General features: G+C 36.1%; 1 protein-coding gene across 1 annotated transcript in view; it reads left to right on the top strand.

Annotated features, from left to right (window-relative positions):
• LOC149300706 (dnaJ homolog subfamily C member 13-like) overlaps window positions 1–15,846 on the top strand; it is a 75,699-nt gene that overhangs the window by 20,773 nt on the left and 39,080 nt on the right. Inside the window, exons 12-27 of the mRNA XM_089484832.1 lie at window positions 1,385–1,484; window positions 1,968–2,075; window positions 2,543–2,698; window positions 3,131–3,187; window positions 3,511–3,632; window positions 3,743–3,818; window positions 4,547–4,642; window positions 5,462–5,605; window positions 6,359–6,441; window positions 7,077–7,230; window positions 9,590–9,693; window positions 9,787–9,946; window positions 12,826–12,888; window positions 13,987–14,088; window positions 14,390–14,494; window positions 15,082–15,284. Of these exons, the coding sequence (XP_089340958.1) occupies window positions 1,385–1,484; window positions 1,968–2,075; window positions 2,543–2,698; window positions 3,131–3,187; window positions 3,511–3,632; window positions 3,743–3,818; window positions 4,547–4,642; window positions 5,462–5,605; window positions 6,359–6,441; window positions 7,077–7,230; window positions 9,590–9,693; window positions 9,787–9,946; window positions 12,826–12,888; window positions 13,987–14,088; window positions 14,390–14,494; window positions 15,082–15,284 (1,833 nt within the window). The remainder of the gene's footprint in view (window positions 1–1,384; window positions 1,485–1,967; window positions 2,076–2,542; window positions 2,699–3,130; window positions 3,188–3,510; window positions 3,633–3,742; window positions 3,819–4,546; window positions 4,643–5,461; window positions 5,606–6,358; window positions 6,442–7,076; window positions 7,231–9,589; window positions 9,694–9,786; window positions 9,947–12,825; window positions 12,889–13,986; window positions 14,089–14,389; window positions 14,495–15,081; window positions 15,285–15,846) is intronic.

Below are 15,846 nucleotides of genomic sequence, written 5' to 3'. Positions count from 1 at the left end.
TATTAGTACATGTGACAATATTGTTGATACTTTTTAATGTTATAACAACATTAATAAAAAGTAATATTGTTATGCCTTATACAACCTAACATACGGTCTTGGCAAAGGTATTGAAAGCAAGTACAACTACATATCCGTATCTGAAGATGGTAAAGTAAAGGCAATAGAAAATGGCTTCCAGTTTAGCACTCACAGATACAGTTTAGGGAATGTGTTCTGGCTGGTTAACTTGCTGGTTTAATAAAGATACAAATATAACATGTAGTTTCTAGCAATCTCTTTTTATTTGGCTGTTTACTCTTAAATCATGCCTCAGTTGGAAATCTTGCTTCTCATGGCAGACTCTGACTTGATATTGGTTTCTTATTATTATGATTTCAGGCAACTCAAAGTAATGATCCCCCATGTCCTTGTCCACTACAACTGCATGAACGACCAATAGTGTACTTTCTAAACATTATGGTGTTTCTTTCATTTTTATCATTGATTAGACACTATACACTTACTAGTTTTTATTAGAAAAATGTTTATCAAGCACTAGGAACATTTATATCAATTATTTCTTTGTAAAAAATCGGGCTTGAGTCCATCATTTCTTCATTAGCTTAGCTTGGGGATTGCTAGATTATGTGCCCCAAGATCATAAATGATCTCGGATAGGGCTAGCAGATAAGCAGCCCAGTAGTATAGCTTTGCAGAATTTACCTAATTCCTAGTAACCTATAGATCGCACTTTCTGGCATATTTGCTGAATCATCTGCCAGATCCAGGTACCACTGTTAATCTTGCAGTTTTCCTTATCTTGTTTGTAGAATGCAAGGATACATACTTCATACATAGCTATGCTACAGATCAGTTTCTATATATGCTCTGAATCATGCTTTAGTATTGTTGAGTTAGAATTGATCACTTAATCCATATGTGACAAGTGTAGGATCTCCCATTGGAACCTAATATTCTCTGGCCACTAGTGATGATAGTCTTAATAGTATGTGCTTAAATAAAACTATCTAACTGCTGAAGTCAATCAACATAAGTGTTGTGGATTTATAGCAAGGGCACATAGACTATAGCTATAGAGTAATAGATAAATTACAAAAAAATACAATAAAACCCCTATGTGTTACCACATCATCTTTTCCATTTATTTCCTCCTGTCCTACCTTTTTTATAAAGTTTTTTTGGCATTATCAAAGTCGATCAAGGCAAATAACTGCCATGCCTTGCAGTTAGAAGAAAGAAAAACTTCCATTCTATATTTCTACTGGGATATGTAACCTTTTTTCATAAACTTTTTTTTGTTGTATATATGTTCTACTGTGTTAAAATATAAGGATGTATACACACACATATGTATAATTTCTTTTTTTACAAATATTCTAAGGTTCAGGGAACGTCTTGGTGTCAAAGTAGTGAAGGCTCTGAAGAGAAACAATGATGGAGTGACCCATGCTGCAATTGATATGCTTTGTGCGCTGATGTGTGTAAGTCTTTAAACTTCTGCTATTCTAGTTGTCTGGGGAAAAAACCCACATTCTTGAAATTGTATTTAAATACCTGGGGCAAGACAGCATGCTGTGTGTCTTTCTGCTCATTTTCTCTTTCTATCTTTAATTGTTTGTGGACATACAATTAGCTTTTTATCTTGTAACCTCCCGACCGGTTCTGCATCCTCTTTTTACTGTATTTAATAATGCAGATGATCACAACTTCTTGGCTTAGCATCATATAAGAACCAACTTTTTTATGTCTTTTTTTTTAAATATTTTTTAGGGAACTTACTTCACCTTTTCAGTATTCTGTCAATACCATGACCTTTATCTTAAACTAGGTTCAGTTTCCCAAAATAGTGGGATTAAGAGCGTACCTGTGTCAAGCTATAGGACTCCCAAAGTACTTCTGTGTGTCTGCAGCAGAAATGTTCTGCTTAATGTTTAACACGTTCTTTAAACTCACTCATTCTACAGCCGATGCATGATGACTATGACTTGAGGCAAGAGCAACTGAACAAAGCGTCCCTTCTTTCTTCTAAAAAGTTTCTGGAAAACTTGCTTGAAAAGTTTAATTCCCATGTGGTAAGCAGGTTTTGTACTCTATGATGATGTGAAACATACAATGCTTCGTTAGACTGTTTAGAAAATGATTTCCTGTTAGCTAAAGATAATTGTATCTTATAAAAACCTGTACTAAACCACTAGTTTGAGCTTCAAATTAATAGTAACTATCATTACTATCATTACATTCATGATTGAAAGCAGTGAAAGATAGGCTGTGGGTCATACAAAGACCCTGAAGATCTGTATCTTCTCCACCTATGGTCTATTTCTTTAATGTACTTGTTGCAGAATGTTGGTCTGGGGTCTCTTTATACAATGTAACTGATTGTTTTTAATCACACACACATATATATATATATATATTTTTATTTTTTTTTATCTACACTGCTTTCATGTTGAAGTGTCCCCATGCAAAGCAGTATATTCTTAGAACAAGGTACCATGGGCAGTAAATTAAATTAAAGCTTCTCTCCCTCCTTCATTAGAATTATGGAACAGGTGCTCTTGTGATCAGTTCACTACTGGACTTCCTCACCTTTGCACTATGTGCTCCATACAGCGAGACAACAGAAGGGCAACAGTTTGACATGTTGCTGGAGATGGTGGCATCTAATGGCAGAACCCTCTTCAAGTTGTTCCAGGTAAAATCAGGAAAGTAAGAAGTAGTCTGACTGACTGTACTGTGTTTAGCATAAATGGACCTAAAAAGTAGTCATAACTGTTCAGCTTTTACAGAAGGTATTTGACAAATTCAATGAAAAATATTTTTACCATATTTTAATACTTTTTCCCAAAAAATATTTGCTTTGCATTCTTAGCATTTAGTATTTTTTAATATTTCCTGTTTATTAAATATATTTTACATGATGCGCAGCAAAAATGTTTAGTGTGCACATAATTAGCATGAATAGGCAAGTTATTCGGTGTGTGTTCCATTTGATTAAATCAATGAAAGGTACTTTTTGCTGCATGTATAAGTATAGAGATGTATTATGCTAATGCAAGTTGCCATGTTCCTATTTTGTTATAGTATTAAGACTGTGCTGGGTGGTTTTCTTGTCTGTATATTTTAGCATCCCTCTATGGCTATTGTGAAAGGAGCTGGCTTAGTGATGAAAGCTATAATAGAGGTAAGTGTTTTATGTGTGTATGATTGTATGATTGCTGTGTTAGATCTGTAGAAGAGACGCTTGCGTTCCCTAAAACGTTTGTAATTCTACATATGTTTAAACGTTGGCCCTAAAACTGTATAACCTTTGACTAAAAGACTCCAGGGTCCGTAAAACTCAAGGTCACATGCAGAATTTATATCCTGACTGACAAGATCTGTATAAACATATAAATACGTAGCACAGTTTTTGCAGTTTGCCCACTAAATAAGTTTTTGTATTAAAAAGTAATTATAATACATGATAAACCAGCATCTAATTTCCATTTTTTACTCCCCCTTAAGGAAGCTGATAAGGAAATAGCTACAAAGATGCAGGAACTTTCCCTAAGTGAAGGTGCCTTACCTCGACACTTGCACACTGCTATGTTTACCATAAGCGTTGATCAGAGAATGCTCACAAACAGGTGGGTGCTTGTCATCTTTTATGTTTATAGTCCTTTATAAATTTTATAAATATTTTATTATATTGGCTTAATGAAAAGCAAACCTCATCCAAAGGTTGAATGTTTTTCAGACAGCTAAGCAGACATTTAGTGGGCCTTTGGACAGCGGACAATATGACGGCTTCCAATTTGCTGAAACGTATTTTGGTAAGAAACAATTATGTAGGCGTAAATTGGACATTTTTTGCAGACATATTTAAACCTTTCAGAGCCCAACATTGGGGGCAATGTTATAAACAGATGTTTGTTTTACTTTTGTGAGACTGGAAACCAGCAATGAGGGGACAACAGTAGTTGGGAACCTTTTGTGGAGGGGAAGCATGGCTGCAGTAGAAGCGGGGAGGTTGCGAGTACCTTACAGCGCTAGCTATAACCAAACAAAAGACCGTGTAAAATCAACACACTTCATTCATTCATTCATTCATTCATTCAAGGCACATGTCATGTCAGGGGCAAACAAACTTACGTCATGGGTTTTGTGTGGAAAAAGGCACTCTTGATAACAAATGAGTTTGTTCCTTGTATCTAATGCTGATGGATGACTATTTTTGTTGTGTTGTTTTTTACACTCTGTTGCAATCTGCGTGACTCTTCTAACTCTTGTACTTGGTGTGTTGGCAGTGTTTCAGAGACATTTTAAGGATGGGACCTAATGTGTACAAATTTGGTCAAATTAATTTCATGAAAAGAAACCTTTTAAGCAATAGGATCTTAAAGTCCGCCTTTATAAAGTCACAATATATTCACTTGTATTAATGTGTGAAGATCTTCAAAGCTCAGACTTTTGTCAGGCTTGAGGATATGACTTTAGAAACCATGTTCTAGAACTGAGTGTGTGTGTGTTTTGTGTGTTTTACATTTGGTTTGCTTTCTAGCCTCCAGGTTTGCTGGCATACCTGGACAGTCCTGATCTAGTTCCCGAAAAGGACGTCGACCGAATGCACATCAGGGATAATTTGAAAATTGCTTCAGTAAGTTCTTATTTAGATAGTCTGCCATGTGGTTACTGTGGCTTTTTTTTGTTTTAATTTGCAAATATATGAAAATGTTTCCACATTTTAATAGAATATTATATTTGTAATTGTGTTACTTCTCTGTTTTCCATTTGGGCACATTAGACTATTTTAAAAGGCTTGAATTTATGCTCTTTCCTCACATGGAAATTTATCTGAAGACAACAGTCTTATGACATTTGTGTAACCACTTCATGTATTCCTTTTTGCTTTTATCCTTGTGGTTCTCTCACTATATATAATATATGGTATCCCAATCATATTTATTTCATATATAGATACATACACTACCCTCCAAAAGTTTGGGGTCACTTAGAAATGTTTTTGTTTCTGAAAGAAAAGCACATTTTGTCAATTAAAATGGATCAGAAATACAGTGTAGACATGGTTAATGTTGTAGATGACTAATGTAGCTGGAAATGGAATATCTTCATAGGCATACAGAGGCCCTTTGCAACCATGACTCCTGTGTTTCAATGGTACAAATAGTTTACGGTTAAAAGGCTAATTGATCATTAGCCCTTTTTCATTGATGTTAGCATAACTAGATATTTTCATTGTTTTCCATGATAACAGCTAAGTGACCCCAAACGTTTGAATCTTAGTGTAATGTATACACAATTTACTCATAAATCAATAGCTGTAGTTTCCCTTTTAGCTTTTAAGGCAGCTATAGGGAACATGGTTGAGCTACATTACAATTTGTGATTAGCTGTTGTGTTGTTTATACACATCAAGTCAATGATGTCATGTTTTCACATTACTCTTGTCCTGCAGGACCAATATGGCAAATTTAACAAAGTTCCAGAGTGGCAAAGGATTGCTGGTAAAGCTGCTAAAGAAGTTGAGAAGTTTGCCAAGGAAAAAGTTGACATTGTTTTATTGCACTGGAGAGACAGGATGGGAATTGCACAGAAAGAGGTAAGATACTAAGCTTAAGAAATTTTAATAATCTGTGTGTAAGATTTTTACACCATTATATTTTAACAGGGGTGAGTAGCTTTCCATTTAGCGGCACTTGAGCAGCAAGTCTTTGTAGACTATTTATTTAGCGGACCATGCTTCTCTGTGCTGGAGGATTCTGTCAGGATTACCTGGCATGTCCCTAGGGACCCAGTGTTACTTACTCCTGGGTTTACTTGGGCCTTTGAGTTGACCCCATTTTGTTACTCCTTCCTCCTTTTGTTAAGGCAAGAGTGTCTCTTTCATCCTTTTCTTCACCCAGATCCTGTCTGTCATTAGAATGAGTTTCTGGGTTTCATCATGACACAGAATGTTTGGGCTGCCAAAAGTTGACTTTTGGTACCTGGAAGTGATTGACTCTTTAGAGTCAGCTCCTCCAGCTACTTTAATCAGCTCTGTGCAACATCAGCACTGTGTTTCATGATGACAAATCATTTTAACGACCGGCAGGATTGCCAGGCAGCCTCTCCACCAGCTGGGTGAAGTTAAAGACATAGGAAACAATCCTGTCTTAACAAAAGGTAAAGAGATTAACAAAATTGCGTTAATTAAGAAATAATATAGCAAGCTTATTTTTCCTGTCTTGTGTTTGGATGCTAATGCCATTGTAGCTGTGAGCTCTCTCTTCTCTAAATGTACTAAATATTATCTGTTTTTAATAATTGTCCTGATGTGTTATATTCCATCTACAAGCTTGGTTTCTATTGACAGAATATTGCCCAAAAGCCGGTTATTCTTCGTAAAAGACGACAACGGATAAAAATAGAATCAAACTGGGAGCTTTTCTACTACAGGTAAATTCTCTTAGTTGGGAATATACATAATACATATCAATGAAGGAATGAGTCACTTTTTAATACTTTACCCTTTGTTTCTTACTTAACACATACCTGTTACTTTATACATAGCCCTTTTGTATTGTACAGGTTAAAGCTGCAAAAATGCTTAGCATACAAAGCAGATATACTCTCTGAATCAGATGTTCGAGAATAGTCTAAGTTTACAGTGTGGAGGGTCTTGTACCAGTTAAACGCAGAACCAATTACATTAATGATGTAATACAGTACACCCTAAACATTAAGGCTACCAACCAGTTGTATAACATGGCTTAAAGCTTTAAACATGTGGCTGTTTTAAGGATGAACCTATGAATTCATGCAGAGTACCCACACATAAGAAAAATATTGTCGAGCTTATGAATAACTACATGGAACTACATTACATTCAATCTACCACCTTACATATAGTTAATTTTTGATGTAATTACCAGTCATAGACTTGAAGATATGTATGTACGGTCATGTTGTGATGGAGACCTCAAATACATTGTATGAAAATTTGCAGTACCATAAAATGAACCACCTGGGTGTAATATAAATTGCAATGAGTTTCAGAAACAACTGGTAAAACGATACTCTTGGCATTTCAGGTTTCATCAGGACCATGCTCGATGGGATTTAATCTGGAACTTCAAAACCAGGGAAGAATTGAGAGACTCCCTGGAAGCGGAAATGAGAGCATTTAATGTAGATCGTGAACTTGGAAGCTCCACAGTGATATCTTGGAATCATCATGAGTTTGAGGTATCTGTGCTACCCATGTACTTGTATTTATGGTACATACAGCGTCCTCCACTAATATTGGCATCCTTGGGAAATATGAGCAAGAAGTCTGTAAAAAATCATCTATATTGTTTAACCTTGTGATCTTTTCTTTAAAAAAATACTCTGCTGTCATGGATATCAAACAATTGCAAATACAACACAGGCTTATCCAAAAAAAAATATATATGGCACAATTATTGGCGCCCTTTTAGTCAATACTAATGAGGTTGAAGAATACATGACAAGGGATTTGAGAACATTCCTCTATACAGAATCTCTCCAGATCTTTCAAATTTTGAGGTCGACGCTGGTTTTCTATGGTGTTCAAGTCTAGTGACTGGGATGGCCATGGTAGGACCTTGATTTTATGGCCAGACAATCATTTTTGTGTTATGATTCATGTTTTGGATTATTGTCCTCCTAGAAGATTTCTGGCAGAGGCAGTCAGGTGTTCATTTAATATTTGTTGATATTTGATAATGTCCAGGTCCTCTGACGGAAAATAGCTCCAAAACATTAAAGAGCCACCACCATTTTCTCTCTGCGTGCACCAAACCCACCTCTCGTATTTATTAAAAAAAAAAAAAAAAGATCTATTTTGGTTTCATCTGATCTTCGAACCCGACCCCACCTGACCCCAGTAGTGTCTGGCAAACTGAAGGCGGTAGAGTTTGTTTTTGAGAGTAGAGGCTGTTTTCTTGAAACCCTTCCTAACAACTTGTGGTGATGTAGGTGACGTTGGATTGTAGTTTTGGAGACTTTATGGCCCCAAGATGCAACTAACTTCTCCGATTCTTTAGCTGTGATCCTTGAAGATTTTTGGACACTCGATTCATCCTCTTCACAGTGTGTTGAGACAGTATAGACACACATCCCCTTCCTGTTTATTCATAACATTTCCAGTTGACTGGAACTTCTTAATTATTGCCATCATTGCGAAAATTGTCATTTTCAATGCCTTTGCTATTTTCTTATAGCCACTTCCTATTTTGTAAAGCTCAACAAACTTTTGCCCACATCACTATATAACTTGGTCTTACCCAATTTGATGAATGGCTAAGGGAATTTGGCCTAATTGTCATCTAATAGTTATACCCCTGTAATGGAGTATTAATGTGTCATGGTTGAACAATTTCTTGTTCCTATTCATCCAGATGTGCTAAAAAATGTGAAATGTCAATAGAAATGTACTTCAATATATATTTTTCTTATATTGATCCAAAGGGGTGCCAATAATTGTACCACACAAATGTTAAACTTTTTGGGGGGGTAAATGTGTTGTGTTTGCAATTGCTTTATATCCAGAGAGCTCCTATTCACCAAAGGTGCCAATATTCATGGAGGGCACCGTATCGCTATTGAGTTATAGAACAATTTCTTTAACATTTGTGTATATCTGCACGTACGCCCTTTTCTTTAATAAATATATTTTTTAATCATTCTAAGAAAATAAGGATAAACATATCGCATATCTCTACTTCAAATGCCTGTTAAAGTAGGTTGGATAAAGAAAATGGACAAAAGCAACCATATTAGTGGAAAAAAAACATTAATATAACATATAAGCGATAGGTGCAGGATAAGGATTGATATGCTTTACTCTACTAGAATAATAAGCAGTGTAGGGTACGGTAGAGTTTTTACAATTCAATAGGTTAATATTTTTATGTTATCCTACACAGTATGAATGACACATGAATGTCATTCAAAGTTAATGAATCCCAGTCTGACAAGATACTTTTGTGTGCCCCCCCAAGCACTTTGAGAGATTACAAAAACCAGAAGGTCTCAAATGCTGTTATCGTGTTATATAAGTTCAGTTGAGTTGGCAAACACATCTCCTTTACTGTACTTCCTGTGTCTTCCAAACAAAAATAAAAGCAATTTATAAGCTAATAATATATATATATATATATATATATATATATATATCTACACACACACGTCAGATTCCCTTGTGTTTGAAAGAAAAGCCAAAAAAACATCAAATTGATCAGAAATACAGTGTAGACATTGCATTTGTTGTAAATGACTATTGTAGCTGGAAATGGATGATCTTCAAAGGCGTACAGAGGCCCTTTTACCAGCAACTATCACTCGTGTTCCAATGGCATGTTGCACGGTAGCTTAAGTTTAAAAGGCTAGTTGAGCATTAGGAAACCCTTTTGCAATTATGTTAGCAGGTAAGTGATATAGATAGATATAAATAAATATATAGATTTATTGCTGCTGTTCTTACCACTGACTAGAGAGTATATCACAAGTGAATCAACATAAGTTGATTTTACATATTTGAAATGCTGAATCCTTGTGTGTAACCTGCTATATTTTCATTTAGGTAAAATATGAGTGCCTAGCTGATGAAATTAAAATAGGAGACTACTATCTCCGGTTACTACTGGAAGAGGATGATAATGAGGATACTGGAGCAATAAAACAATCGTAAGTAAACGATTAAAGCACAGTATTAAAAATCTTTTATTCTGTTACTAAAGTGAGTTCCGTTCCAAATGTGTTTTTTTACCTTGCGTCTAGATTTGAGTTTTTCAATGAACTGTATCATCGATTTCTGCTCACCCCAAAAGTGAACATGAAGTGCTTATGTTTACAAGCCCTGGCTATTGTATATGGGAGGTGCCATGAAGAGATTGGCCCATTTGGCGACACTAGGTATATTGTTGGGATGCTCGAGAGGGTGAGAATTCCTTTTTTTATTTCCCCTATCTTGATGAATGTGGAATGTAATGTAAATGTAAAGCAAAGCAACCTAAACAAACTTATGTAAATAATTAAGCAATTAGTTATTCTATTTTGAAGTGTATGTTTTAGGTATTGTAATTAAGATGGAGCATCAGTACTTTTCAAATATATATATATTACACACACACACACACACACACACACACACCACCCTTCAAAAGTTTGGGGTCAATTAGAAATGTCCTTGTTTTTGGAAAGAAAATTACGTTTTGTCCATTAAAGTAACATGAAATAGATCAGAAATACATTGCAGACCTTGTTAATCTTTTGAATGACTATTGGAGCTGAAAATTGAATATCTTCAAAGGCGTACAGAGGCCCTTTACCACTCCCATCACTCCTGGGTTCTAATGGAATGTTTGCTAATCCAAGTTTAAAAGGCTAATTGATCGTTAGAAAACCTTTTTTTGCAATTATGTTACAGCTGGAAATGTCTTTGTTCTCCATTTAAAAGTGACCTAAAACTGTTGAACAGTAGTTTATATAAGCTTGTCGGACATCCCATTACAAAATCATGGGCATTAATATGTAGTTGGTACCTGCTTTGCGGCCATAAAAACATCCACTCTTCTGGGAAGGCTTTGCACAAAATTTTGAAGTGTATGTAGGAATTTGTTCCTGTTCTGTCAAAAAAGGATTTGTGAGGTCAGGCCCTGCTGTTGGACGAGCAGTCCTGGCTCGCAAACTCCGTTCCAATTCATTCCAAAGGTGTTCAATGGGGTTGAGGTCAGGGCTCAGTGCGGCCAGTCAAGTTCTTCCACACCAATTCATCCAACCATGTCTTTATAGACCTTACTTTATACACTGGGACACAGTCATGCTGAAATAGAAAAAGGCCTTCCTCAAACTGGTGTTACAAACTTTGAAGCATAGCATTGTCCAAACTGACAATATTTCAGATAAAGGTATCCTTTTGTCAATGGATTTGTTCAGGGTCGTTCTTAGCACCAGAGAAGTCAGACAACTGTCTGTGGTGCCTGGACCAGGGGGAGCCGACGGTTAACCCCAATGTGTAGAAGTCAGTCTGGTACCTGACAGGGGTGCAATAGAATGCCTGACAATTTGTGTGTGTGGGGGGCCCATATAGAAAGATTTATGCCTACATTGGTCGTGGAGTATAGTGGTTTGAGCGAAAAAGGGGGTTCTTGTCTGGGGTGCTCTTTGGTCCAGGACTGGCCCTGTCAGTTAGGATTAGACAGCACAGAGGCTATCCTGCAATCTTTAAAGCATTGAACACCTTTAATGAGGTACCTATGTGCTAGATGGGGTGCTTAACCCCAAGGTCTGGCCAAAACCTGTAGATATTACAAAAAAGGGAATGCTACAGTATTCAAAATCGCTGATATAGACAGCGTGATGTTCTACAATGGCCGTGCTCTGCTTGAAAGGTCACCTTCAGCCTTCAGGCATCCAAAGGTCTTGGCATAATATGCAGGGTCGGTGTTGATATGCATCATTCTGTCGCTCGATGCACAAATTATAGCATTTGCTATAGAAATCTTTCGTCCGGCCGTCGGCGCAGAAGAAATTCACGGGATAACCAGTCTCAGGACCCGAATATGAATAGCCGACATACAGACACATCATCAGCATATACACATTAGTCTTTCTTGTTTCTCAATTATTTATTATTTGTTTCTAATTTCTATTTAATTACTTTTGCACAACATGCTTCATTACTTCAGTACCTTCAGGGTTGGTCTGAACCCGATTCCAGTTAATCAAAACCTGACAAATTCTTCAAGAAGGTAAAATGGATTAGTAAAGATTAACAATCTTTCATCCTTTTTTCTGCAGTCTCATCCCTGCAGAATGAAAGAAATAGAGCTTTAATAATATCCCAATAGAGTTAATAACACACTGATATGAAGAAGAAGCATTGCCCTTCTATTTTGTACTTTTAATTTTCTTGTATTATGTGGCAATAGTTTTGTCTATTTTTGTCATTTGGAATCCAAAACTGTATGTATGTCTTAAATTACCCTATGTATTTATGTATTTATGCTTACATTTTTTGTATTTTTGTATTAAAAAAAACCAAAACAAAAAAACCGGAGAAATTGGACCTGCAGCAGCAAACTGGGGTCTTGCCGGTGTTATGCTTGTCAGTGTGCTGAATTTAGGGAGATCTCTTGTCTCCCCAGCAGGCCCATTTACACTATATAGGACTGGGATTAGCTGGCTAGACCAGTCTAATAATCTTAGTCCAAGAGTATAATTATGCATAATATAAGGTCCTATTGCTGCACAGCCATTGGATCATACCCCATTTAAGAATGCAGTTCCCTGCTGTTGAACATACAGAGTGAGGTATGGAGGCTTGTAGATTTTGTATGATGATTTTGTGGTGTGTGATTTTGTTACCAACAGTAAAAGATTTTAGGGAAGTTCTAAATAGGCAATCCATGGTGTATGAAGTTATGAACATCACGGAAGCCATGTGAATGTGAAAGGTGATCCATGTAGGCAGGAGCAGGGTGGTGTATATGTAAGCAATGGGTAGGCAAGAGGAGGAGAGCAGTATGGCACACTATTTTGATTTAAATTACATAGACTGGTATCTAATATAAAACCAAAACAATGGTTAAATGGTTTTCTTCTGCTCCAATTTTCTTGCATTTTAAAAATACACCTCTCCTTATTTTGAAGATAATTCAACTGTCCTGGGGACTGCTGTGGGTCCGTTTACCGTAGTTTGAATACCACAGCTCCAATGAATTGCAAATTGTTTGAATTTTAAGTACCTCTAAACAGATAGTTGGTGTTTTCAATGTTGGTCAGTTTTAACTTTGTTTTTCTTTTTTTTTCTGACAGTGTACAGACAGGCTGGAGAGAGACAGACTCATCCTATTCCTGAACAAACTCATTCTTAATAAGGTTGTTTATGCATCTAAATTGCATTTTCTATCTGTATTACAAAACATGTATGTTTGAAGGACACTTTTAAACTCATTAAAATATCTTTATAAATAAAACACATTTAATATCAACAGTGGTTAATAGCTACATTAATGACCGTTGGGGAACAATAATAATTAATATTGTATGTTTTCAAAAGAAGTCATGACATTGAACTCTGCTTCTCAAAATGGGGAAGGCAATGATCTATACAAAAACATGACTCAACAGCAATTAAAAAAAATACTCTAAAAATAAATCTGTTCTTGTTGCTTCTGGGGCAGTTTTAATAAGTGGTGACTAGCCTACGATTAAACACTCAATGTGCAAAACAACAAAACAGATGGCAGATGTTTTTTCTTCCTATCTTTATCCTTTCTGTTCATAGAAACATAGAATGTGATAGCAGATAAGTACCATTCAGCCCATCGAGTTTGCCCGGTATTCCTCCTGTAAAGTCTCGATTCATAATCAGTCATTGGTCTCGTATTAGATTCAGGATAATTATACAACTATCCGATTCCCATACTCTTATAACATCTACCACATTGTTAGTAAAGTCAAACGTCTAAGCCTCTGACCCTCTAGTTTTAGATTATGACCTTTTTTCTGATATTTCCCCTCCTTTGAAATGAAGTTAAATGAATGTATTTTAGTTCTCATATGACATCCCCCTTTCTTCTGTCCTCCAAGCTACATTTAGAGATTCCTTTAGTCTTCCCTGATCATGTTTATCCTGCAACCCATTCACCATTTTATTAGGCCCTTCTCTGAACTTTCTCCAGTAGGAGTAGGTTTTTACCTTTTTTTCTCACATGAGTAAATTTGTTTCTACACTAGCTGAGATCTAAAGGACAGACGCAAGCTGATTAACATGTTCTAGACGTAGATATGAAAATGGACACAGGTTTGCCTCTCAAATATTCATTAAAAATGTGGCAACTGCTTAAAAAAAAAAACAACAAACCAGATATATTTAGAAACTGTTTTTCATAACCCTTTGATGCACTATATCAAAATGCTTTCCCTTTATCTGTAAGTATTCTTCGCCTTATAAATGAATTTTGTCCATCTTAGAAAAATGTGAAGGAAGTCATGGATTCGAATGGTGTCAGGATCCTGGTTGATCTTCTGACCCTGGCACATCTTCACACCAGCCGAGCCACAGTTCCACTACAAGTATGTTGGCCATTGCCGTGTGAATGTGTCAAAGTAGCCTCAGGATTCCACTGTGCTCTTTCTTATTGCGTGAGATTTGTGTACCGTGTGTTATTGTTTATTATATACAATAATGAATACCAACATGCCTCTATTATGTATGGTCGAGAATATGAGAATATGGGCCCTTGCAATTATGTTGTGTTCTTATTTGGTTGTTAAGCATGCAGATATTTAAAACACTTTTTAAATATAAGTTTATATTCTGACAGACTAGCATAGTTTCCAACACACAAGAGGTATTTTTTATTTCATTGTACAGAGCAATGTCATTGAAGCATCACCTGATATGAAGAGGGAAAGTGAAAAAGAGTGGTACTTTGGTAATGCTGACAAAGAAAGAAGTGGACCATACAGCTTTACTGAGGTAGGCTCCCTGAAATACCACCCAATCCCCGTATAATGTGTGTATGAGATGCTGTTCATAGTTGCTACAACTATGCATGCTTATACACATGGATGTTAGAGATGTGTGTGTGTGTTTATGGAACTGTTGTACTTGTTATGATGCATGGAGCAGAAAATGTGCAAGTATCATTGAAATGAGAAATTGCCTTCCAGTGATCTTTATTAAAGGCATCATTGGAATGTATGTGTTGTGCAATAAAGAATGAGGTATGACAAAATTGTCAGAGGAATTATCATATCTGAGATAAAAACTATAAGCAGATCCAGATTCCTTTCTTTAAATTTTTGTTCTTAAATATTCAGACTTGTAATTTCTACCCTTGACATTACATCTGCCTCCCCAGTAGTGGAGTTGGAATTATTTTTTTTAATCAGGTGGCAATTTAAAATGTGTGTTTGCAGCAAAGTGGTTGCTCTTACAAGAAAAGAGAAGACAATTTTGATTTGTTAGGTATTGGAGTAATTCATTTTTGAGGTAATCTTGACTATAACAGCATCCCCTTATGGAAAATACAGTAAACTTCTAAGACATCATTTTTTTGATAGATGCAAGAATTCTGGACCAAAGGAGCCTTGAGCCCCAAAACACGCTGCTGGGCCCAGGGTATGGATGGTTGGCGACCTCTCCAAGTTATACCCCAGCTGAAGTGGTGTTTGTTGGCTACTGGGCAAGCTGTATTGAATGAGACTGATCTTGCTACCCTAATACTGAATATGCTGATCACCATGTGTGGATACTTTCCCAGCAGGTAACAAAACATACACGTGATCCGAGATGTGAGACATTTCCGCATGAGTAGTGTTCCACACGCCTGGTATTTATATATAAGATGCATAAAAAATACCAGCACAGTATGTATGTGTGTATATCTATATATGTGTATATATATATATATATATATATATCAGCCAAAATACTCTACCTATTATAAATAAAAATAAAATATTTTATGGTTAATATGGTACAGGAAGTATTTATGGTACCATAAAATTGCAATAATTTGTATCTTCTAAACAGTTAAATTATTGTTTTCCAGCTGAGGCTTTAACTGTGTTTTTTTCCCCTGACTCTATAATGGGATGATATATATGTTAGCTGTATGCCTCAAATTTTCCAAGACAAATTATGTTGTTTTCCTGGAGTATAGTACTGCAATTCACAAGCTTCCTCTTATGTTTGTGTTTCTGGTGGTGTTAGTATCCATGTCTGCAGTATGGAGCATTCAGATTTATTTTGTTAAACTATTAAGTGCACCACAACACAAGTTGCCGTTTATTATATTTTAATATTTGTGGTTAAAAGGTAAATAT

This window comes from Sceloporus occidentalis, unplaced genomic scaffold (assembly GCF_023333645.1).
Source record: "Sceloporus occidentalis isolate IW3139 unplaced genomic scaffold, rSceOcc1.0.p SCAF_23, whole genome shotgun sequence".
NCBI classification, from domain to species: domain Eukaryota; kingdom Metazoa; phylum Chordata; class Lepidosauria; order Squamata; family Phrynosomatidae; genus Sceloporus; species Sceloporus occidentalis.
Note: the sequence above shows the minus strand (reverse complement) of the source record. Positions and strands in the feature narration are given on the sequence as shown.